Genomic DNA, 24,338 nt, shown 5'->3' on the forward strand with positions numbered 1-24,338 from the left:
GAGTGGCCCGACAGCGATCAGCTATTTCTGCCTATCTCTGAGGCGCAGAGACGGTACTGCGCCTGCGCTGGAGCCCGGGAGGTAAATATTTACCTTTCCGGGGGGATTTTCTCCGCTGCCGTGGGACCGAGGCGGACGGGGGAAGCCGAAAATAGGATCTGGAGGCTTCCCCCACCCGAGGTGAGTACCCGCTAGGGGAGATTTTTTCGTTACAGATTTTCTTTAAAGGGAGCAATATTTAAGTTCCACCAGAAGTAGCAAGAATGGTTTGGAAGTCATTAAAATATGCATAACACACAAGTTCATTAGCCAGAAAAATGGGAAAATATGTCAAAATGTGTCTGTCGAGGTAAAGCAGTAAGAGAGCAGAAGCACTGCCACAACTGTACAGTACTCTATCATGAAAATATACATTTTATATTCTGTGGGCTTTAGAATAAGAAAAATAATATATTTAAAAAAGTACCTAAAGTAACATGATGAGATACACTTATATGTGCAGTTCCAATTCTGCTTAGAACTTACCTGTGCCCCTTTTTCTCAATGTAATGGTTTAGAATCCAGGGCTATAAATAACAGTTTCTTGGCAGTCAGACCGTAGAGCAAAGGTGGCCATTTGCTAGCAGATGGCCAACGGACGTGCCCAAAAATAGATACCTCTGTTATCAGAATCTGATCAGAGTGGGAACTATTCCAGACATACACTGCACATATATTTAGCTGGCTCTGGGGCACTGATGCTACGGGCTACAGCTGTGCCATTTCTGGAAATCAATGGAAATTACGAATCAGACGGCCATTTTTGGGCATAAATCTCCAGCAGATTTGATCAATCACAGTGGTTGAATCTGCTGGGGAATGTAGATTTGCATATGGGCACCTTAACACTTACAAAGAATTAAACAGAGGTTGTAAATGCCTTTGTGGCTCAGAAAAAAAATATCTAATAGTAGAGAACAGATAAGTTCAAAAGTTTGAGATTTGTCTGTATGAGAGCCGAACAACATTAAAAACTGCTATCATGTACCCGATACAGTCTTTCGTTCAAAGATTTTAACCTTTAAAGAGACTCTGAAGCGAGAATAAATCTCGCTTCAGAGCTCATAGTTAGCAGGGGCATGTTTGCCCCTGCTAAAACGCCGCTATCCCACGGCTAAACGGGTGTCCCTTCACCCCCAAACCCACCCCCGCAAAACTTGGTCGTCAACTTGGTTGTAAATTTTCTCTTCCTGAAGGCAGGGCTAACGGCTGCAGCCCTGCCTCTCAGCGCATCTATCAGATGCGCATCGCCGCCTCTCCCCCGCCCCTCTCAGTAAAGGAAGACTGAGAGGGGCGGGGGAGAGGCGGAGGTACGCGTCTTATAGACGTGTGTGAGGGCAGGGCTGCGGCGGTTAGCCCTGCCCCAATGCGGAAGCGCTCCCCGGCTGTACGGAGGGGATTTGGGGGTGAAGGGACCCCCGTTAAGCCACGGGATAGCGGCGTTTTAGCAGGGGCACACATGCCCCTGCTATCTATGAGGTCTGAAGCGAGATTTATTCTCGCTTCAGACTCCCTTTAAATATAAAATAAAAGTATGGGAAGTCCTTTTTTGGATTAGGACTATAGATACAACTGTTTATGTCATCAGATTATTTTCACTTCAGGTCGCTTTTATTGGACAACAGTCTCACCTAGTTTTACCAGAAACTCTCGCTCCAGGTCCTGTACTTGTCGAAGAGCTTCACTTAAAGAGGTACACAGTTTCATCTTTGGTCTTAGTAGTTCCAATGTATCACTGATCATATAGTCAATGTCTATAGGGAATGGATGATCTTTTGTCCATACATCCAGAGTTTTTTTCCACCAAACATAACGCTAAAAATCAAAAAACAAAGTAGGCAAAATAAGTGAACAACGATATTCAATTTTCAACTTCGACATCATATTTTAGCAAAGTGTATACAGATATTATGATGCTCCGTGTGGTAGCAAGATCTATCTCCTGAAAACTTTCTTTATTGCCCAACTACCAACAATGCACAAAGCTAATATATGAAAATTGGTTCATAATTCCTCTCTCTACTAAAACACCTTCAGTGTAAATATGCAGAATTCTGACTACCTCCATGGACTGTAAAACCCATCTAAACCATGAGTACAAAGGAAAAACCCACATTCATACTAGTGTTAGGCAGCTATATTCCACCCGGTCACTGTTTTCTGTAGTGCAGTGGGATGAGCAGCCTTCTATTTTCCCAGGCACTTGTCACTAAGTTGTCAACCTGGACCTTTTCGCTGGCGTCTAGTTCCAGCAGGTCCTATCTCAGTCAGACAACACTTGCATATGTGTGCATCATCTAGTGTTTTTGTATGGTCGCTAGAATTGGCTAGAGCAGGGCAGTAGTGATCTTCAAGTGGACTGAAAGTCAGCATTTCTACTTTGCTCTAAAAGATTCCTAACAGTTTTAAAGCTGCTATCCCAGAAAAAAAATTGTAGCAGAACACTACTGAATTGGTTAAACAAAACACTTTGTCCTGCTATTCAGCTTCAAATCCACATCCAGACTGGAGATAACAGTATCTTTGTTTACATTCCAGTGTGGATACATTTGCGTGTAACAAGTAAAAAACACTCTCTGAGAAGCTGTCTCTGCTTCAGGCACACACACAGTTCATTAGAAGATTTGAATATACCGGTATAATAAAAAGCAGTTGGAATAAAATGCAATGGCAGCTTTCAGGGCAAGATAAACTATACTTTGGAAACTTGTAATTTGTAGACAGACATTATTACTTGTGCACAAAAGCAAATATGATATTTGTATGAGTAATAAACAGTAGGAAAAACACATTTTCATTGAATTTATTGTCAGAGTTTCAGACCACTTAAACTTCTAGCACAGTAAAGGTGTACAAGAAGGAGGCTGCTAGAACACTACTAGTCCCCGCAGCTCCCTGCTTAAATATCTTATTTTATCTTGAAACATTTAGTCATGTGACTGCTGCAGTGCTCCACATCTGCCTCTTGACTGCCAGATATGGACTGACACCTCAGTCCAGATCACACTTGCCACAGTAAAGTCCTATGGTGGTTTCTTGAATAATACTTTCATAAATCACCAACATCAGGAAAAGATTTTTCTTGAAGCCTCCTCTCTCCATACAAACTCCAAACATTATATCCTACTTAACTGTGTTCTTACCACTATCTGAACTCACTGTCTCCTCTCTCAATCACATCCCACTACATGCCCACTCAACCCCATTCCCTCTCACTTTATTACTCACCTATGCTCTACCATTACACCTGCCTTAACCTCCTTCTTCAACCTTTCTTTCTCCAAAGGCATCTTTCCTTCCACACTCAAGCATGCACTTATCATGCCTATACCCCAAAAAACTCATCTACCTCTCCCCTGTCCAACTACTGTCCTATCTCTCTACTCCCCTCTTCTTCCATACTATTTAAGCACCACGTTTACTCAGATTTAACCTGTCACCTTACTGCTATTGTTCTTGTTACATGACCTCCAATCTGGATTTCACCCAAGCAACTCAACTGAAACTGCCCTACTCAAAAGTAACCAATGACCAGGTCACTGCTAAATCCAAACGCCTCTAACTTTTCTCATACTTTAAGGGCCAGTTTCCACTAAAAGCGGTGCGATGCGGCTACATAGCCACATCGTGGGTATGCTGAAACACATGCACGGCAATTGAATAGTTTCCACTGCGTGTATGTTGTGCAGAGCGATCAGAGAATCTGCAGCATGCTGCAGATTCTCACATGGCCGCAGCTTCATCCCAACTCTTCGATTGACTTCCGCATCGGGAGATGCGGAAGTGACGTGGGCGCCCGCGGAAGTGATGCATAGCTGCATCGCATCACTTTCGCCAATGGAAAAGGGCCCTTAGATCCCTCTTCAACTATAGACACAGGGAACCATCCTCCCCTTCTCCAAATCCTCTCATCCATGGACATTCAGGGTTTTTCTCTCTCCTGGCTTTCCTCTTATCTCACTGATGGGACAAAAATGCTCCAGTCAAACTGGCCTTTTAGGCTTCTCTATTCATGTTTTATGCTAAAAGTTCAAAATATATCCTACCTGAAAATAAATGAGGAAGCAGTCTAGCTTGCGCTTGCTTGATCCTCGGTCGAAGTATTGCCCGCAAGTATCAAGAATGGTACACACTAATCTAATGCGAAATAAATGCTCAGGAGGATCAAGAAGACTGGCGGTGCCATCTGTGTTCACTCCAAATGATATGAAGGAATAAAGTGTGCGGAATATAACAGCAGATTCAACCATTCTATAGTTATAAAGCTCTCCAAGAAATTTTGCACTGCTAATCCGTCGCTGGTTAAACTTTGGCTGGTTAACCTAGTTAAAAACAAACAAAAACGTTTTAACAGCATTACATTACATATCTTTATTGTAATACAGCCAACAATAACATTGTTTTTAATTGCACAGCTTAGAACCTAAAAGTTAAACTTGGTATGTTGATACAGGAGTGTAACAATACTAATAAACTTGCTAAATACAGTGTATAAATCACACAAAACACAGGACATCTGTATAAACTTTCACAAATAGTCTAGACTCAAGGTTCTCAACGTGTGGTACGTTTACCCCGGGGGTACTTTTGATGGTTCCAGGGGGTACGCAGGCTGGATATACTTAACCAAGAATAACAAATTTACAGTTTTTGAAAATGATAAATCTTATTTAAACAGCACCAAATTAGTAGTTTAGCTAATTAAAAGTAATAGTAAATGATTGTACATTGCTTAGAACCAATTATCATGTACTACGATTCAATATATAATTGTCAAGGGGTACTTGTAATAATGTTTACTATGCTAGGGTGAGTTTACTGTTTACTATGCTTGGTGAGTACAGGGTTTAAAAAGGGGTACATACCAATAAAATGTTGAGAAACACATGTACAGATCAGGCTTTTCAAGTCACCGCCTTGAGGCTCTGTGATTTCATCAAAGTTTCAGACAAGTTATTTTTCAAAGAAAATGTAAGAGTATTAAGATAAACTTGTGACTTTTTAAAACTGTGAAACTTCTGTGAACTTCTCTGCCCACCAGTGACTACAAAAGCCAAATCTGTTGTTTTCTAGACTGCAGGAGGAGGGGGCGGGGGGAATCCCGAAACCAAACCTCCCCTCCGACTGCTTTACTGGCAACCAGACTGTTGAATTTGGACAGGTGGAAATGTAGGCATATTTCCAAAAATTATTATAAGCCTCTGCTATAGTACAGAGACAGATGTGTGGAAAGGTGGGTGTCTGGGGTGCGTTTATGTTCAGATACTTTTAACAGGTAGTACAACTACAGAATGTCTTGTTCCCTGTAAACCAATGTAGCAACCCTCGGACAGAAGCTTGAAGCGATATGTGCCTGGTCAGTCTGGCAGCACACCAGATCTCAACACACTGTAGAAAGTAGGACCAGCACCATCTGTATTTATGCCCTTTATTCAATGAATGAACATATAGCACTCGGAGCAACATTTCGCAGCATTGTGCTCCTTTGTCAAGCTATGCTGCATGAATACCAACTACTATTCATACAGCATAGCTTGACAAAGGTACGCAATGCTCCAAAACATAGCTCTAATGCTGCATAAAGGGTGGTTAAGACTTAGTGGGCACTGTGTCAAGACTTACACAAGTGCATCCTAAAATTGACAAAACCAGTCATCAAGTGCCATCATCAGTACGGTATTGCACATAATCTCACAAACCATTTTTTTATTTACCATTTTCAGTTGTAAAATATTATTCGCATAATTTTGCAATTCTAATATTACACATTTCACATTTACAAGCAAAAGCTATGACATCTCTGTAGAAAAGCTGTTGCTATAAGATTAGGATACATCACACTGCAGACTGATCTAGAACAGGGAATGCAGATTTCTGTGTATAAGGCAAGGTAACCTGACGGCTTACATTTTGTTTGCTCAGGATTCTCTGGGTGTCTGCTGCAGCACTTGATCAGTTTTTGTTAATCAAACATGCCTTGTAAATTATCTATTATGGGTACACATTTAGCAGGCACCCAAGTAATATAAAACTCCACAGTAATATAAACTCCCCAAAATAAAGGGGTAGCTTACCCCTGAAACAACAGTTTTCATGGCGTCGACATACATTTCTTCAAATGGGGAAAAAGGAATTGCTTGCCAGGCTTTGATGCATTGCAAAATACTGTCCAAAAAGATCTCAATCTGTAGCCAGCTAAGAATTTCCAAAAAGAACAGTAACCTCAAATTACGGTTCTGTGCAATCTTAGCAAAAGGATACACTGATAGGTGTAATGGTTACTGAGATGCAAACAATTCCAAGTTTATGCAGGAGGATGCAAATGTATGCATCTTGAAAATGCATCAAATTCTACCTTGGCAGGCTTTGACTGACCCATTTTCAAGCCCTGAACAATTTGCATAATCCTGCATCAGCTCTGAATTATTTACATCTCATGACCATCCCTGGTTTCCATGAGCATGCCTGGAATCTCTCACCTTATGTTTTATACACACACAAACACAACAGATTTAGATGTTTCAGCAGCTTTCCTTATAACAAGTTTTCACAATATCTAGTTCAACCCACAAATGCTGGTACTGTTACCTGTAATAATCAGAAAGAAGCACAAGGGAGATCACCTGAACTAATCAAGACCAGCATTTCAGGAAATAGCTTGTTACTATACCTCCATCCCTAGACGTATATCTTCTAACACGCCATCCACTACGTGAATTCCAACATCCTCTTGATAAAGCACCAAGCCTGCAAGGAGGTTAGCCACACAATGGATGCTGTTGTACTTCACATTCCAAATGTTGATCATGCAGCAGATGACATATTCTTTCACCTCGGGATCCTGCCAAGCCAACTTCCTCATCTGGCGCAAAACCTAAGTAGTAAAGCATATACAAGATAAGAAAACACAGAGTTTCTGTGAAAGAATAACTCATCAAGCTTTAACTTACTGTTCTGTGGGCACAAACCACATAAAAAAAGAAATGCACAGTTCTGCTAGGACTTGAATTATATATATACATATATATATCATAAGTCTATACAGTACAAGAATGTATTCACTGCCAAAGGAAGAAAATTCTTTAGAAATTATTGTTTTTTTGCAAAATCCAGATGACTGATAAATAAAAACAAGTAAGAAATAAAGTATACATTAAAATGATTATGCAAAAGGGAAAACAATATGTTAAAAAGAAAAAAAGATATAAAAAGGCCTGTATTTAAAGTTAGACTGGAAATTTCAAAAAACATAAAAACTCTTATAAGGATTATTTGGTCCCATCCTCATCATTAATGTGTTTGGTGAAAGGGGACCTAGAAACAGGACTAGGGACCAATTGAATATTTGCATAAGAGGAGAGTATGATTTTTTTTTTCTCTTTTCTGACAACTTTTTAAGAAGGCCTGGTGATCACTTCACAGCAAACGTACTGGTCTGGAGCCAAAAAGTTAGAGACTTACCTCTATAGAGGCTTTAGAGGTGCGCCCTGCTTGCAACCCGTTCTTTTAGAGGTAAGCCTATTTATGTATGTTTTATCCAGCTTAATTAATCAATTCCACACATCACATCTTGGGGCGCCTCCTCCCTCCCAATAATATCCCACACCAACCCTCTCTGCTCGGGGTGTTGGCCGTGTAGGTTTGTTCCTTGGAATCCTTACACCCCTTTTTCTTTTCCTGGAGAGCGACCTATATTGACGAAGACCAAAGAACCCGAGTGAGGAAGGGCTTTTCTCACCAGCCGTTACACTGTGGTTGCTGGTCTTGCAACCTATCCTTGTGAGTATTCTGCACATACTGTTGTTGAGTATCCCATACCCTCGACGTGCTACACTATCAGGGGCTTCTGGTGTCCCGGTCTCGTTTTTTGTCTCCTTTGGAAGGTCCTCGGACTCCATTGGTACCACACCCTCTATCTCTATAAAGGCTTCAAGTATCCTCCTACACACCATTGCCATTGGCTGGGCGCCCTCTAACAAAAAAAAAAACTGCAACCGCTCTTCTCTTCCGCGAATGAGCACGGCCGTAATGCGCCTGCGTGAGTACGGCCGTGAGGACATATCAGACTAGCTTTTGTCAGGACTTGGGAAACCTCTGGACTATCCAGAGGCTTCCCTCTACCTAACTATCACTTTAAAGGTACTTATGGTAAAAATGACAGGACCTGTCATGACAGGCCGGGGGGGCACTTGCAGGGTGAAATACTTAATGGGTGGCTGCCAAACTGGAGGAAGGCCATGGCAATGCAGGCGGACGTTCCCCAAGAGCTTCGGCAGTCTTCGGAGACATGGAGGCCACAGCACTGCCCAGGACGAGGCAGAGCATTGCCAGTGACCTGACGTCAGGTGAGTGTTTAACCCTGCAACCCCCCCCCCTCCAATCCATACTCATAAAATCATGTCATTGACAGGCTCTATCATTTTTACCATAGGTACTCTGTAAAAAAATGTCACCATTTCTCAAGTGGTGAATGAAAACTATATTATTATCCATCTTTGGCTCTTGCTAGAAAGGCTGGACTAAAGGCTCATACACACATCAGACTATAGTATCTGGAAAATGAAAGATCACAGACCAAGCTTACCACCCTTCATGTAGTATGAGAGCCATACCTTCACAGTCTTTTCTATGGAGCTGAACTCCCCATCAGAAAAAAATCTTTGCAAGATGCTGCACACTCAGATGCTGTACAGACACAAAAGATCTGTTCCTGCCAAAGATCCGTTCGTGCAAATTGCATTCATAGTCTATGAGATCTGCAGATCATCATACACATCTTGTTTGACGGACATTCATCTGCAGATCAGACAATCATCTGCAGTTCTGAAAATCCATCCTGGTGGATCTGATCTGCAGATGAATGTCTGTTAACCAGCTGAGCGGTCTGGACGAGCTCAGCTCGTCCAACACCGCCAGAGGCTGCCGCTCAGGCCCTGCTGGGCCGATTTTAATGAAATAAAAAGCAGCACACGCAGCCGGCACTTTGCCAGCCGCGTGTGCTGCCTGACCGCGGCTGCTGCGCGGCGATCCGCCGCGTGCAGCGGCGAAAGAGGGTCCCCCCAGCCGCCCGAGCCCAGCGTAGCCGGAACAAACAGTTCCGGCCAGCGCTAAGGGCTGGATCGGAGGCGGCTGACGTCAGGACGTCGGCTGACGTCCATGACGTCACTCCGCTCGTCGCCATGGCGACGAGGTAAGCGAAACACGGAAGGCCGCTTATTGCGGCCTTCCGTGTTACTTCTGGCCGCCGGAGGCGATCGGAAGAACGCCTCCGGAGCGCCCTCTAGTGGGCTTTCATGCAGCCAACTTTCAGTTGGCTGCATGAAATAGTTTTTTTTTTAATTTAAAAAAAACCCTCCCGCAGCCACCCTGGCGATTTAATCAGAACGCCAGGGTGGTTAAACAAGGTGTGTATGATGATCTGCAGATATAGACTATGAATGCATTTTGCAGGAACGGATCTTTTGCAGGAACAGATCTTTTGCAGATACTGATCTTTTGAAGGTCTGCAGCATCTTTGTGTGCAGCATCTTGCAAAGATTTCTGTCTGATGGGGAGTTCAGCTCCATAGAATAGACTGTGTGTAGAGTATGGCTCTCATACTACATGGAAGGGGGTAAAATTGGTCTGTGATCTTTCATTTTCCAAAGACTACGGTCTGATGTGTGTATGAGCCTTTAGACTTGGAATTCCAGGAGATACATAATTTACCTTTAAAAGTTTTACCCTTTAGTTTTCTTTGCCTTAAAAACAACCACATAAAAATGCAAAGTGCGGTGATAGCTCCTTAAAGAGAATCTGTACTGTCCGATTTGTACAATAAAAAAACAACAACATACCAATCGAGTCACTGTGATCTCCTGGATCCCTCTTTGCCGTTTCCGCTGCGATCCTGGCTTTTAAATCGCCAGTTTTAGGCAGTGTTTACTAACAAAAAACATGGCCACTAACCAGGAAGTGATGTTTGTATGTATGTACACTAATATGTGGGTGTGTGTGGTGTATTTATACACACGCACATACACAATATATACATATCTATCTATCTACCTATAATGTCGCAGTATACTACAAGTTTTTATTACATAGTGAATTATCTGCACTCCAGTCTGGGATTAGTCACAGTGTGGCAGGCATGTGACAGGCAGCTCCATCCCCCCTCGGCCTCACAAACTGCATCAGTCTTGTCTGAAACTGAGAGCAGAGAGTGAGGAGTAAACAAAGCACACAGAGCCTGCAGGGGGAGTGCATAACTTGTATTCATTACAACAGAGGCTATCCATTCCTCCCTGGGTCCACAAAGCTTGGCAAAAAAAGATTAGATATATTACAGCGACTGTGCAACTAGGAAAGGCTGCAGTAAGACAGACCACATTAGAACAGGTATAGGAACTTATAGGATAGAGGAAATAAGGCTGAAAATGTTTTACAGAGTCTCTTTAAAGAGAACCCAAGGTGGGTTTTAAGAATGCCATTAGGACACAGAGGCTGGTTCTGCATACAATGACCAGCCTGTTACTATACCGTGCTCCCCCCTGCGCAGGCTGTTAACATCCAGGCTGTCATTCACCACCGCTCCCCTGCCTCCTCTATAGCGCCGCTCACCGCCTGCGTCCCTTCCTTCCAATCAGCGGGAGGGAAAGGACGCAGATGGGGAGCAGTGCTATAGAGGAGGCAATGAAGCGGTGATAAATGACAGCCTGGATGTAATCAGCCTGCTAGCGACACGCTGCAGGTTGCTAGCACTGCATTTTTTTTTCTGGGGGAAAAATAGAGCGAAAGGGGGGGGGGGGGGTGCATGGTATAGTAACAGAGGCTGGTCATTTTATGCAGAACCAGCCTCTGTGTCCTAATAGCATTCTTAAAACCCACCTCGGGATCTCTTTAAAGGGAACTCGAGGTGCGGAGGTAGGTATGGAGGAGGTATGGAGGCTGCCATATTTATTTCCTTGTAAACCGTGCCAGTTGCCTGGAAGCCCTGTTGATCATCTGGCATAAGTAGGATTCTAAGTCAAAACCCTGGAACAAGCATATGGCTAATTCAGTAAAACCTGAGTCAGATGAGTACCTGACCTGCTGAATGCCTGTTCAGGGTCTATGGCTAAAATGATTAGACACACAGGGTCAGGAGGAAAGCCAGGCAACTGGTATTGTTTAAAAGGAAATAAATATGGCAGCCGCTATATACCTCTAACCTCGGGTATGCTTTAATACAAAAATGAATTGCATCTGATTGTCCCAAATCAAACACCCATAATATACCCCTACAGAACAGAGTATGGAGCCATGAAATGTATTTCTTTTGTCTCTGAGCTAGGCATATATCCAGAGCCAATTGTTAATAGCAAATCTAAAGCCTGTAATTGCACAGAATCACAACTTACCCGGGTTCCCCGTACAACTAGAATAACTAATTTTCTAAAACCTAGTGTAGAATGTATTGCTGGAATGCTCATAAGCAGGGCTCAACATGGTGACTGCAATTTCATCCAGGGCTTTGTGCGCCTGAAGTCAAATTTCTGACTGTCCTGTGTAGGCTTCTAGATCTAGGTGAAGTGTTAGAATTTCATTACACAACGCTTCTCCCTCTTCTGAAAAGGCATTCTCAACTACAAGAACAAGGTATTCTAGGAATAAAGTTCTACTAGATGGTGTACTCTAAGGCTAGGTTCACAGCGGTGCGTTGTAGTGGGACATAACACGCGCATTGCAACATGGCTTTCCGCACTGCAATGCACTGCCTAAGTGAAGTCCACAGTGGGGAGGGTGTGTTGCAGTATAGCGATGTGCTATATCATAACGCACTGCATTACCGCAGAAGGCACATTAACAGTGACGGTGAGAAATACCGTTCACTGCCTGCATGCTTTATTGTACGCAATGTGTGCGACATTGCTTTCTCGTTCTGTTGTGTTCTTGCTGTTACAGGGAAAGCAATGCAACACCCACTGTGAACCTGGCCTTAAACACAGGTACTCTGAAATAGTTCTCTGTAAAAAGGTTAAAACTAGATTTTTCTTAACAGAGAGTTCTGAAGGCAATAATTTCTCACATCTTTTGTTAAAGTGTACCCGAGGTGACATGTGACATGATGAGATAAACATGTGTATGTACAGTACTAAACATATTAATAACCAGGGTGTTTTACTTTTTTTATTTTGCTGCCTGAAATATTTAATTTTTAAGGCTGGAAATGACTGCTTCTGTCTTGTCAGAACCTTGTCAGGAATATAGTAAACATCACTGCTAAGCAAATTACAACCATAAAAGTTTTTTGTGGCAAAATACATTTTCTACATATTTCTGAGAGTAGATGGAAAGAGAAAGGGTTAATATAGTTCATGTATTTTCATTTCGGGACACTTAATAGACTGCAACTGAGCAGAGACAACAAAACATTCAATCTACTTTCTAAATGTTTAAATATAAAATAAAATCCTGGGATGTCTTAAAAAGTCATTTTTAGGAGTAGGAGGATAAATATAATTGTTTATCTCATCAGTTTATTTTCACCTCGGGTTCACTTTAAGGTACTCCAATATGTACAGTATAAGTTGATTCCTATGCGTATATTAACAGTAAACAAGCCAGAGTGTACATGTGGCCATAACATTTAGTAACCGCTTTTTAGGCGGACTCCAAGTCCTACTAGGCCATTATAAAAAGTTACTGTTTAACTGGGTTAAAGTTTAATCACTTGAATTTAATGTTGAATATTGTACAATAATGTATGCAGGTATTTTACTTTCATGGAAACTAGGCAGACAGACTAATCGTATCTACGTCTTCTACGTTTGATCTAATTTACTTTAATTTTGCCCATGTATGATACCTTAACCCTTTAAAAAAATGAAGCTCTCGCTGGATTAGAATATGTATTCATAAGTGTCAAACAGATCTCAAAAAGTACATGTAACAGGAGTGTAACCGCCCAAAACCCTCTCCCTAAGCATGCACATCTATGTGAGGAATAGTCCTGCAGCACTGGAACCAGTGGGTTTGGAGGGTTTGCACACCTATTACCTATAAGCAGGGCACTTTTGCTGTATATGCTGACGAGATATGCAAACACTGAATAGGAACACAAACTGCTGCTGACTCATTTTTGAGATGTAAGACGTGACAAGACATAAGCTTGTATTGTAGAACCACAGCCAGGTAAGCAATATGTTTACATTGGTCAAAATCTCATTTTACACACGCTTAAGAATGATACTAACACTTTCCAGATTATTAAGGAGGACATCAATTTGCATTATGCGTTTTTTTATTAAAGGGTGCATTCTAATTGCCAATATATGTTAATGTTTTCATTTTAAATTTAGCCTCCCTCCTAAATTACGCCCACCTGTTTAATTAAGATTATTATTTTTATAGCGCCAACATCTACTGCAGCTTGAGTATATTGTCCTGTCACTTAAAGAAGAACTGCAGTGATGGATATGGAGGCTGCCATATTTATTTCCTTTTACACAATACCAGTTAGTTGCTGGGCAGCCCTGCTGATCTATTTGGCTCCAGTAGCGTCTGAATAACACCAGAAACAAGCATGCAGATAATCTTGACAGATCTGACAATAACGTCAGAAATATCTCATCTGTTGCATGCTTGTTCAGGTTCTATAGCTAAAAGTATTAGAGGCAGAGGATGAGCAGGACAGCCAGGCTATGTGCATTCCTTAAAGTGAACCTCCAGACTAAAAATTGACTCAGCAGCACTGGAAAGGCCAGCATCAGAACTTTTTTTCTCTTATACAAGCCTCATTTTAGCTGCACAGAAAAAAACTGCCCGGGCATTTTTCCCCTAATGCTGTGCAAAGCATGATGGGATTTCTGATGTTGTTGTTCTCGTTCTGCTGTTTTGGTGCAATTTTTTTTTTACATTTTGAATTTGACATTTGAAGCCTAGCGTGTGCAGCTGGGAGAGGTTATCAGGACACAGGACAGTTGGAACTGTGTCTCCTGCTCCTTGTCACCTCCTTTCAACCAAAAAGATGGCTGCCCCCATGACAAAGATGGCAGCCCCCATGAATCACAAACATTTGCCTGTTCTTTTAAAAACGGGGTGGGTAAGAGATTATATTACCTATCTATTCTAATTAACATAACTAATGTAACTTAATGACAGTATGTTTGTTTAGGCTGAAGTTCCCCTTTAAAGTGAAATAAATATGGCAGCCTCTATATCTCTCTCTCTCACTCCAGTTCTCCTTTAACTTTCCCACAGAGGGTCTCCCAATCAAATCCGTACCATAGTCATATGCCTCCGTATGTATCATGTAGTGTATGTATTGTAGTCTAGGGCCAATTTTTTTTTTTGGGGGGGGGGGGGGGGGGGGCAATTAACTTATCTTATGTTTTTGGGATGTGAGAGGAATCCGGAGTGCCCTGGATGAGATAGGAGCCAGGGACCCAGCGCTGCAAGGCAAGAGTGCTAACACTGCTACCATGCTGCCCACATCTAATGATTGGGAAACAAGTCAGAAGGTTTTTTTTGTTTGTTTTGTTTTTTTACCACTAAAACCAACAACCAAGAAAAAGTCTGGGTAACTACCAATTCTGTTGCATACTCCAAAAGCCAAATTCTGTAGAGTAAGTCTACTAAGTTATACTATACTAACATACCAATAAGATGGTTAAACAGTTCTTGCATTCACAAATGTGTTTTTTTTTCCTGTACTATGCTCAGCTCAACGACCATTACAGATTATGCCACTTATTCTCCAACAAAAAGGCTCCAAGCCATCATCGCATCTAAACCAAACTTTGTAAAGCAGTCTTCTCCCTCATTGGAAAGTTTATAACAAGAAACAGTTATTGATCAGTTCAATCAACGCGGGTAATGCCTTGTAGATTGCTTTCTCAAACTTGTCCATCTTTCTTCATTCCATTACAAAGAGCATAACACTAACCTTCTCAGTTGTAACCTTGGAAAGGTCCTTGTATAGCAGCTTTCTAATGTATTCTTGCAAAGGTGGCCGCTTCTTTTTTACTGTCTTTTCAGCGGGCGGAGGGTTGCAATAATAGTAGGCATTTTCCACCATGGTTACATATCTGGCATCCAAATGCATGGCTTGCTTCTTGCGCATCATTTGTTCCTAGTAATTATATAAACATACATTTTATAAACAAAACTTAAGAGCTATAATTAATAATATAGGTTTAAATGATTTCTGTAGTAAACCAGGTATCAAAAACAATCCAATTTAGTGTGAAGACCCTTGCATGTACCTCAGTAGAGCAAAAAGCCATGAATGAGCAGCCCGGTGCTACTGTTCAGACACAGGCCATACTTGCACCTGTGCTGAGTGGCCATAAGGGCATATTAGACAAGCTCTTGCCGAATATGTTCAAAAGGTCCTTGTCAGTGCTGGACAGACACAGTCAAGGAGGAGGAGTGAAGCCTCCGATTAATCCAATGGCTTCACTCTACTGAAGTAAGGATCTCTTTCTTTCCTCACAGGTAAACTAAGAACATGATCACATTGTTTACAACATGTTATGTGGCTGGAAAATGTGACAATTTCCCTCCAAGTCCTCCCATCTCTATAATACACTCTAAAATGTGGTGACCTCTGACTGGACAACAGTGTATTCAACAACTAACTTGATCTGGATCTAGGTCAAGCTATTCTAGTTCACCAATAAAATGACATGCAATAACATCTATAATCCATCAGTAATTCCGGTAAGCAATAGGTGGGTGAAAGAGATGTAGGAGTGTTAGGTGGCATGCAATACAATAACATGCAGGATTGGTAGGTCAGTAGAACAAATGACTAACTGCCAATTAGCTTCCCTCCCACTGCAAGAAAAGGAGGAAACTAGGTTCATACTTACTTAATTCCAGTACATTCAAGGCAATAACACTCTACAGAGGTATGTACACTTTAAGCCCACTGTATGTGCTCTTCCAATCAAAGTCTCTATATTTTGAACCCGCCCCCTCCCCCTAACATGGGACAGATGGTTCTATGTTTTTTTACCAGAAAAATGAGATGAATTTGCAGGACAAGTCTCTAAAGAGGTTAGAAGGGCAGATGAGACAGCATGTATGTGATTGGTTTTTGATTGGTTTATTTCATTTTTGTGGACTAAGCAGAGCGATTACTGGAAATATATAAATTATTTATGATGACCATTATCTGAGAAATAGAACATTTTGTCAGATTTTCTATTTTAATTACAGTTTAAATTTATTAGGAGTCGGAGTTTGTGCATTTTTACCCGACTCCAGGCACCCAAAAATTGCACCGACTCCGACTCCACAGCCCTGGTTTACATCTAAGTTGTAACCTGAAAACCTAATGCTGCAATGAAACAAAAAAACTGACAAGCTCTGTTTATCTTGTACAGGGGTAGGATAGGAAGACAGGAGGTATAAAAAAAGTGAAAGTCATTACACTTTACTGATCACATTCTCGCCATAAAACTAGGCATTCTAAATAAGCCTGCACTAACATCTACAAGTTTATGTTTGCTTACGTGACTTTTAGGCAATCCTGTCAAACAAATACACACCTTTGCATTCCACTGTTGTCTGTAAAAGACCTTAAATAGAATTTCAAAAGCAAGATCTCATAGCTTTCTTTTCATAAACACTCACAAGGTAAGGTATGTCTCAAAAACACATTAAGGCTGCTTTTCCACTTGCAATATCGCTCTGCAATGCGATTGCGCAACCTTCAATGTAAACCGTGAGTGCGACTGAGCCGTGAACTGTCGGGAGTGCAGTGACGGCAACTAATCGTGCAGCTGATTAAGGTACAATCAAAAATGTGCTAATGGATTTACATTAGTGCGTTTCAATTTTTCCATTTACTTGTAAAGAACAGTGCTGTAGAGATCGGAAAAGTGTCCGTGATCCACTTTTTGAAGTGGATTACAGCAAGTGGAAAAGGAGCCTAAAAAATAAACAAAACACCACTTCCTGGCCATGGATACAAAAGCTTTGTGCAGGTTACACTATAATTTATGGTTATACATTTGAATTTTTAAAGCCTTTTCTACACTTAAGTCCACAAAGTATCAAGTATCATTTGATGCCCCATTAATAAAAGATACTATTCACTTGGGTATTGGATAGCATATGAATGCTAACTTGTACTCTGAGGTTTCATGTCAGGGTTCCAACCTACAGTATAAAGATGAAATCCGGCACCATCAATGATTTGCTCTTTCACTTTAATGACAAGGTACTGGCATAGTTACAACGTTTCGGAGGACTAGCCTCCTTTATCAAGTATTACCAGCATCTAAGGAAACACATAACATGTTGCAATATATATACAGCTTAATCTCAAAATTGGCCAATCAGCTTTGCACAGTCGCAATTTAGCGACCAATCCCCTTCCGTCCGCCGCGCGGACCTTATGGGGAACTGCTACTTAATATGCACAAGCTTCTGCTCCAATAGCAGAGCACTCACGGACAGTCAGCCGTGCGACGCACGGGGGTGGAGCCCAGAAGGCCGCTCGCGGACGCCGACCAATACGGGCGCAAGTCCCCAGATGGCATCACATCAGGTACCGCCCCTAAGAAGAGCGGACCTGATGGGGGACAGCGCTCCGTAAGACGGAAGAAACTCCGCCCATGGGCAGCGTCATGTGTCATGCGTGAAGGGCGAACGGAGTCCGCCCCCCACACCGTCACCAGGCAACCATCTAGGCGTCCACAGCCAGCGCGCACGGCGCTGTCTACCTCAGTTGCAGCAGCATATAGCGGAAATCCATCTAAGACAAACATCTAAGAAAAATCTAAGAAAAAGAGAGAGTATATAATCACTACACCACAGATCAATACATAGCTCAGTGCTATTAGGCATCATATGCAGCAATGCAGAAATAAAAATAAAAATAAAATAAAATAAGAAGACAGCAAAAATAAATGTTACTATATAAATGGCATCATATCATATTCCCTATTCATGCCTCTAGGTTCAAGTGTATCAAGTCTGCGTATCCAGATAGCCTCCCTATATAATAATTTTTTAATTCTATCACCCCCACGTCTAGGTGGCTGAACTTGCTCTAATATTTGGAACCTCAGCTGGCTAACAGAATGGTTAGCATGACTAAAATGGGAAGGAACTGCCAATTCATTAACATGATTTCTAATAGTACTCTTATGTGCTGATAGTCTAACTTTCATGGGTTGTGTGGTCTGCCCTATATAGAGAAGACCACACGGACACTTTAATGCATAAACAACGTAACGTGAGTTGCAATCGAACTGTCCACCAACCCCAAACCTAGCACCCGAATGGGGATGTGAAACATAGTCACCTTTAATAACACTGTGGCAATGGACACAATTTAAACAGGGATAGGTGCCGTTGGGTCGAGCCGAAAGAGCACCCCCACCCCTCTGGGTGCCCATATCCGCCCGCACCAATTTATCCCGTAGTGTTGGGGCACGTTTGTATGACATCAGTGGACAGCTCTGAAACTCTTTAATATGTGGAAAAGCAGTTTTAAGAATATTCCAATTGCTGCGTATGATGCCCGCCACTGCATCGCTATATACACTGTATTGGCTCACAAATGGTACTCTCTTAGAGTTGGTTAGTCTACGATGAATATGTTGACTCCTATTTGTTCCCACATTGGTCCTAGCTCTACTAAGCACTCGCTGTGGATACTGTCTCTTAATAAACCTGTCCTGCATCTCATCTAATCGTTGTTCTCTAAATTGTTCATTTTCTACTATCCTACTAATTCTCTGAAACTGACTTACTGGAATAGAACGTTTAGTGGCCGCCGGGTGGAAGCTGTCAAAACACAATGTTGAATTGGTGTCCGTAGGTTTAATGTAGAGGTCTGTGCCCAACCTACCCTCTGTGACACACACCATTGTATCCAGAAAGCTCACCTCCCGGCAATCACTATGTATAGTGAGTCTAATAGCTGGACATTGCTCATGAAGGTTATCAACAAATTGTTGTAAGCTCGAATGTGACCCCCTCCACACGCAAAAGACATCATCAATGAAACGAAGCCAACAAAGGGCATTGCTAGTAAATATCTCGTTAGTATAAACAAATGTTTCCTCATAAGTGTTCATGAAGATGTTAGCGTAGGAGGGGGCCACATTCGAGCCCATCGCTGTGCCCCTCAGCTGTAGATAAAATTGGTCCTCAACCAGGAAATAATTACACGTCAATAACAATTGCAACAAATCACATAGAAATTTAACGGTTAAATTTCTATATGATTTGTTGCAATTGTTACTAGCAATGCCCTTTGTTGGCTTCGTTTCATTGATGATGTCTTTTGCGTGTGGAGGGAGGTGAGCTTTCTGGATACAATGGTGTGTGTCACAGAGGGTAGGTTGGGCACAGACCTCTACATTAAACCTACGGACACCAATTCAACATTGTGTTTTGACAGCTTCCACCCGGCGGCCACTAAACGTTCTATTCCAGTAAGTCAGTCAGTTTCAGAGAATTAGTAGGATAGTAGAAAATGAACAACTTAGAGAACAACGATTAGATGAGATGCAGGACAGGTTTATTAAGAGACAGTATCCACAGCGAGTGCTTAGTAGAGCTAGGACCAATGTGGGAACAAATAGGAGTCAACATATTCATCATAGACTAACCAACTCTAAGAGAGTACCATTTGTGAGCCAATACAGTGTATATAGCGATGCAGTGGCGGGCATCATACGCAGCAATTGGAATATTCTTAAAACTGCTTTTCCACATATTGAAGAGTTTCAGAGCTGTCCACTGATGTCATACAAACGTGCCCCAACACTACGGGATAAATTGGTGCGGGCGGATATGGGCACCCAGAGGGGTGGGGGTGCTCTTTCGGCTCGACCCAACGGCACCTATCCCTGTTTAAATTGTGTCCATTGCCACAGTGTTATTAAAGGTGACTATGTTTCACATCCCCATTCGGGTGCTAGGTTTGGGATTGGTGGACAGTTCGATTGCAACTCACGTTACGTTGTTTATGCATTAAAGTGTCCGTGTGGTCTTCTCTATATAGGGCAGACCACACAACCCATGAAAGTTAGACTATCAGCACATAAGAGTACTATTAGAAATCATGTTAATGAATTGGCAGTTCCTTCCCATTTTAGTCATGCTAACCATTCTGTTAGCCAGCTGAGGTTCCAAATATTAGAGCAAGTTCAGCCACCTAGACGTGGGGGTGATAGAATTAAAAAATTATTATATAGGGAGGCTATCTGGATACGCAGACTTGATACACTTGAACCTAGAGGCATGAATAGGGAATATGATATGATGCCATTTATATAGTAACATTTATTTATTTTTGCTGTCTTCTTATTTTATTTTATTTTTATTTTTATTTCTGCATTGCTGCATATGATGCCTAATAGCACTGAGCTATGTATTGATCTGTGGTGTAGTGATTATATACTCTCTCTTTTTCTTAGATTTTTCTTAGATGTTTGTCTTAGATGGATTTCCGCTATATGCTGCTGCAACTGAGGTAGACAGCGCCGTGCGCGCTGGCTGTGGACGCCTAGATGGTTGCCTGGTGACGGTGTGGGGGGCGGACTCCGTTCGCCCTTCACGCATGACACATGACGCTGCCCATGGGCGGAGTTTCTTCCGTCTTACGGAGCGCTGTCCCCCATCAGGTCCGCTCTTCTTAGGGGCGGTACCTGATGTGATGCCATCTAGGGACTTGCGCCCGTATTGGTCGGCGTCCGCGAGCGGCCTTCTGGGCTCCACCCCCGTGCGTCGCACGGCTGACTGTCCGTGAGTGCTCTGCTATTGGAGCAGAAGCTTGTGCATATTAAGTAGCAGTTCCCCATAAGGTCCGCGCGGCGGACGGAAGGGGATTGGTCGCTAAATTGCGACTGTGCAAAGCTGATTGGCCAATTTTGAGATTAAGCTGTATATATATTGCAACATGTTATGTGTTTCCTTAGATGCTGGTAATACTTGATAAAGGAGGCTAGTCCTCCGAAACGTTGTAACTATGCCAGTACCTTGTCATTAAAGTGAAAGAGCAAATCATTGATGGTGCCGGATTTCATCTTTATACTGAAGATCGGGACTTGGGGCTGAAAGTCCTTTACTTCCAGGCACATCATAACAACATTATATCTACTGGAGTGCGAACTATTTCTACTATTCAAGGGTTCCAACCTACAGGCTTGTCCAGCATTGAACCCTATGTAATCCATATAATGAAAAACAGGATTATGACACAGCAGATGTGGTAAGAGTGGTGAGAATTCCCATGTCAATCCACTCAGCAGTAGCCTACAACATGGACTTGCCGGGAAATCAGAGGTAGAACCAAACAAAAATGTCCACAGCTGTAATAAGTTGACAGGAGACTTTTCTTTTCTTAAAGGGGTTCTTCCGCGAATGAGGAAAAAAATAAAAAGTGGTTTATGCACAAACTATTAAACATCCTTCTAAAATAGTGTAAAAAGTTTTTTTTTAAAAAAATGAATGGTTTCATCAATATAACATGTATTGTAAATAGTGACGTATGATGACGTATGACGGCTGGGAGGCTAAACCATTTGTTAGGGGTGTTTTTTTTTTTTCCTTTCTTTTACAACCATAACTGCTGCCTACATAGTTTTCAGTGGTACAACCCACTTCTAGCAGGAATTGCCGTTATAAGCCTAATAGCTGAGCTCCGCTGAGCTGCTGAATATGTGTTTACATTGATGCTAGGCAACCAGACCTAGCATACAAACATACAGTTGTGTTCAAAATTATTCAACCCCCACTGAAATTCAGCGTTTTGGCCAGTTTGACATTGATTTTGATCATTTCAGTCATCTTTTTTACAATTAAATCAAAGAGGCACTTGTAAGTCAGACAAATATAACATAACATTTATAATGAAATAACCACAAATGTATTTTCTGTGCTCACATCATTATCAGTTTTATTCAACCTCCAAGTGACATTCATTCTTAGCACTTAGTACAACATCCTTTTACAGTTATAACAGCTTTTAAATGTGAAGCATAGCTTGATACAAGTGTCTTGCAGCGATCTATGGGTGTCTTAGCCCGTTCTTCATGGGCAAAAGCCTCCAGTTCAGTCACATTCTTAGGCTTGCGCGCTGCAACTGCTTTCTTTAAGTCCCACCAGAGGTTCTCAATCGGATTTAAGTCTGGTGACTGCGATGGCCACTCCAAAATGTTCCAGCCTTTAATCTAGTAGGCTTGGAGGTATGCTTGGGATCATTGTCCTGTTGAAAGGTCCAACGTCTCCCAAGCCTCAAGTTTGTGATGGACTGCATCACATTTTCTTGCGTATGAGCCTAATTTTGCAGCACAAAAAATGTGCTGGAAAGTTACCCCCTCAGCTTATATGCTAGTCAGTGGAGCAGAACAGATGGTGGAGCAGGTTTTGTTACTGGCAGAGGAGCATAAGCATCATGCACTAGTGATCCTGCCCTTGCCAGCTGGATCCCTGCTGTGTCCGTGCCACCATCCCCTGCAACATGGCGTGCAGAGTGTGCCTCTCAAGACTAACCGAGTCCCCTGGCTTGTGGAGCAGAGCATGCCAGCAACGTATTAGCGATGCAATGATCTGGGATTCTTCCTGTAGGGCGATCGCTCTGTCTCGTATTTAGGACACCATCTAGTGGCATCTTGAGGCACAGCTGTATCATTCTTGGGTCACATTTGGCTGGGGGGGTGGGGGGGGTTTGACATGTACTGTATGTGTGATCTGTTGCGGTAAGCAAACCTCAGTCCAGTCCTCAGTGCAGTCCGCGATAGTCCCAGACAGGCAGATGCGTTCCCCATATAGCATATGAAGGTAATCCCTCTGCCCTGGGCTACAGCCGGACCATCAGAGCAGACACTACACTGTCCGCTCCCGCTAGCCACACGTGGTGTGGCTGCTGCATGTGCAGATGGGAACCAAGTCTATAACACTGCTGTGGACAGCATGGTCTAGCTCCATTCCTGCATATCAGCTTTTGTGCCACGGAAATGTTCCACTGTTAAGGTACGTAAACACACCATGACAAACTGTTTACACAATATTTTCCGCACACCAGCCAACTCATCTACATACTACGTGTGCAAGCAAAACAATGGGCTGCACAACATGGCCACATTTAAAACAAGTACATTATTCAAACAACGTTGCACACACGCCAACTGCACAATATCAGCCATATAGTCGTGAGAGTTGATCTGCTGGAGGGATCAGGCAAACCACCTGTAGTCGCTTCCCATGCGTCATGTTGTCGTCCAATAGATCAAAATCAGGCGATAATCGGATGGTTTGGCTGAGCAGGTGTACGGGCCTTTAAAGAATGAGAATTGCAGCTATGCTAAACAAAAAAGGCATTACATCAGAGATATATACCTCAATATTGGACTGTTATGAGGGGAGGGGGGAGGAGCATGATACTTGGTGCACAATGCAGTGACCTCCATCAGGTGGGTTTAGTGGGAGAACAATACACTCGGGGGACGGTCTAGCTTTGGGGAAGGGGGGGAGGGGAGGTGGAGGAGGATGTGTACACAGCGTAAAGAGGGGAAAAAAATATTCCTCATGAATAAAAATAACCAGTTTTTAAACATATCTGGATTTGCATTCCTCTCATCTGCAAGGGCATAACTTCAAAACAACTTTCTTATTCTTGCCAAATATATACAATGTGTAGTGTGGATATGTGATATCGAACTGCATCCTGTTCTGCTTCACTACCACTGACCTCAATAAAAAAGGACTGTGTGATAACAAATGTAAACATCCTATTTATACCTTTGCTGTGTGACATTGCACTGCGCAAAACCTCAATAAACATGAAACTGTTGAAAAACTCATGCTTATAAAATATTCTGAGTCATTTGGTAACGTCAAGAGTTTACTAGAAAGATAAGCAACCTAGCTGGAGCTGGTTACAGTGATGATCATCAAAATAGGTCAGACTGCGCTACGACTGCAACCATGTAAACCAGTGCAACCTAGGTAAATAAAAATGCTCAAATCCAAATTATATTGGCACTATGAAATGAAGATTCATAGCTCAGACACTCTCTCATATTGAACTGAAAAAGCGAACGGGTCCCAAGAAATACATTGTCTTTTTATTGGCATCTAACAATAAAAATCTTATTACGAGGTAAGAGGTTCCTATCACTTACCTTCACTCACTACATATTGTATTACAATTGGGGTCCCTCCTCCCATCTTGCACCAGAATAAAATGTCTCAGATTAATATTCTACTTCAAACAAAAAGGTGTGATCGCATGGAACACAATGGCCTCAATTCACTAAGATCATGCTGGAGATAATAAGGCAAGAGAAAACTTACCTCCACATAAGAGA

At 42.2% G+C, this 24,338-nt stretch overlaps 1 protein-coding gene across 4 annotated transcripts in view; it reads right to left on the minus strand.

Moving 5' to 3' along the window:
• The window catches only part of LOC137563537 (regulator of nonsense transcripts 2), a 104,562-nt gene that overhangs the window by 21,436 nt on the left and 58,788 nt on the right, over positions 1–24,338 (minus strand). For all 4 annotated transcript variants that reach the window (XM_068276121.1, XM_068276122.1, XM_068276124.1 and 1 more), the window contains exons 12-15: positions 14,948–15,133; positions 6,710–6,913; positions 4,086–4,361; positions 1,671–1,854 (exon numbers count right to left, since the gene is read on the minus strand). In XM_068276121.1, coding sequence (XP_068132222.1) covers positions 1,671–1,854; positions 4,086–4,361; positions 6,710–6,913; positions 14,948–15,133 — 850 coding nt within the window. The remainder of the gene's footprint in view (positions 1–1,670; positions 1,855–4,085; positions 4,362–6,709; positions 6,914–14,947; positions 15,134–24,338) is intronic.

The sequence above is a fragment of the Hyperolius riggenbachi genome, chromosome 3, assembly GCF_040937935.1.
Source record: "Hyperolius riggenbachi isolate aHypRig1 chromosome 3, aHypRig1.pri, whole genome shotgun sequence".
NCBI lineage: Eukaryota > Metazoa > Chordata > Amphibia > Anura > Hyperoliidae > Hyperolius > Hyperolius riggenbachi.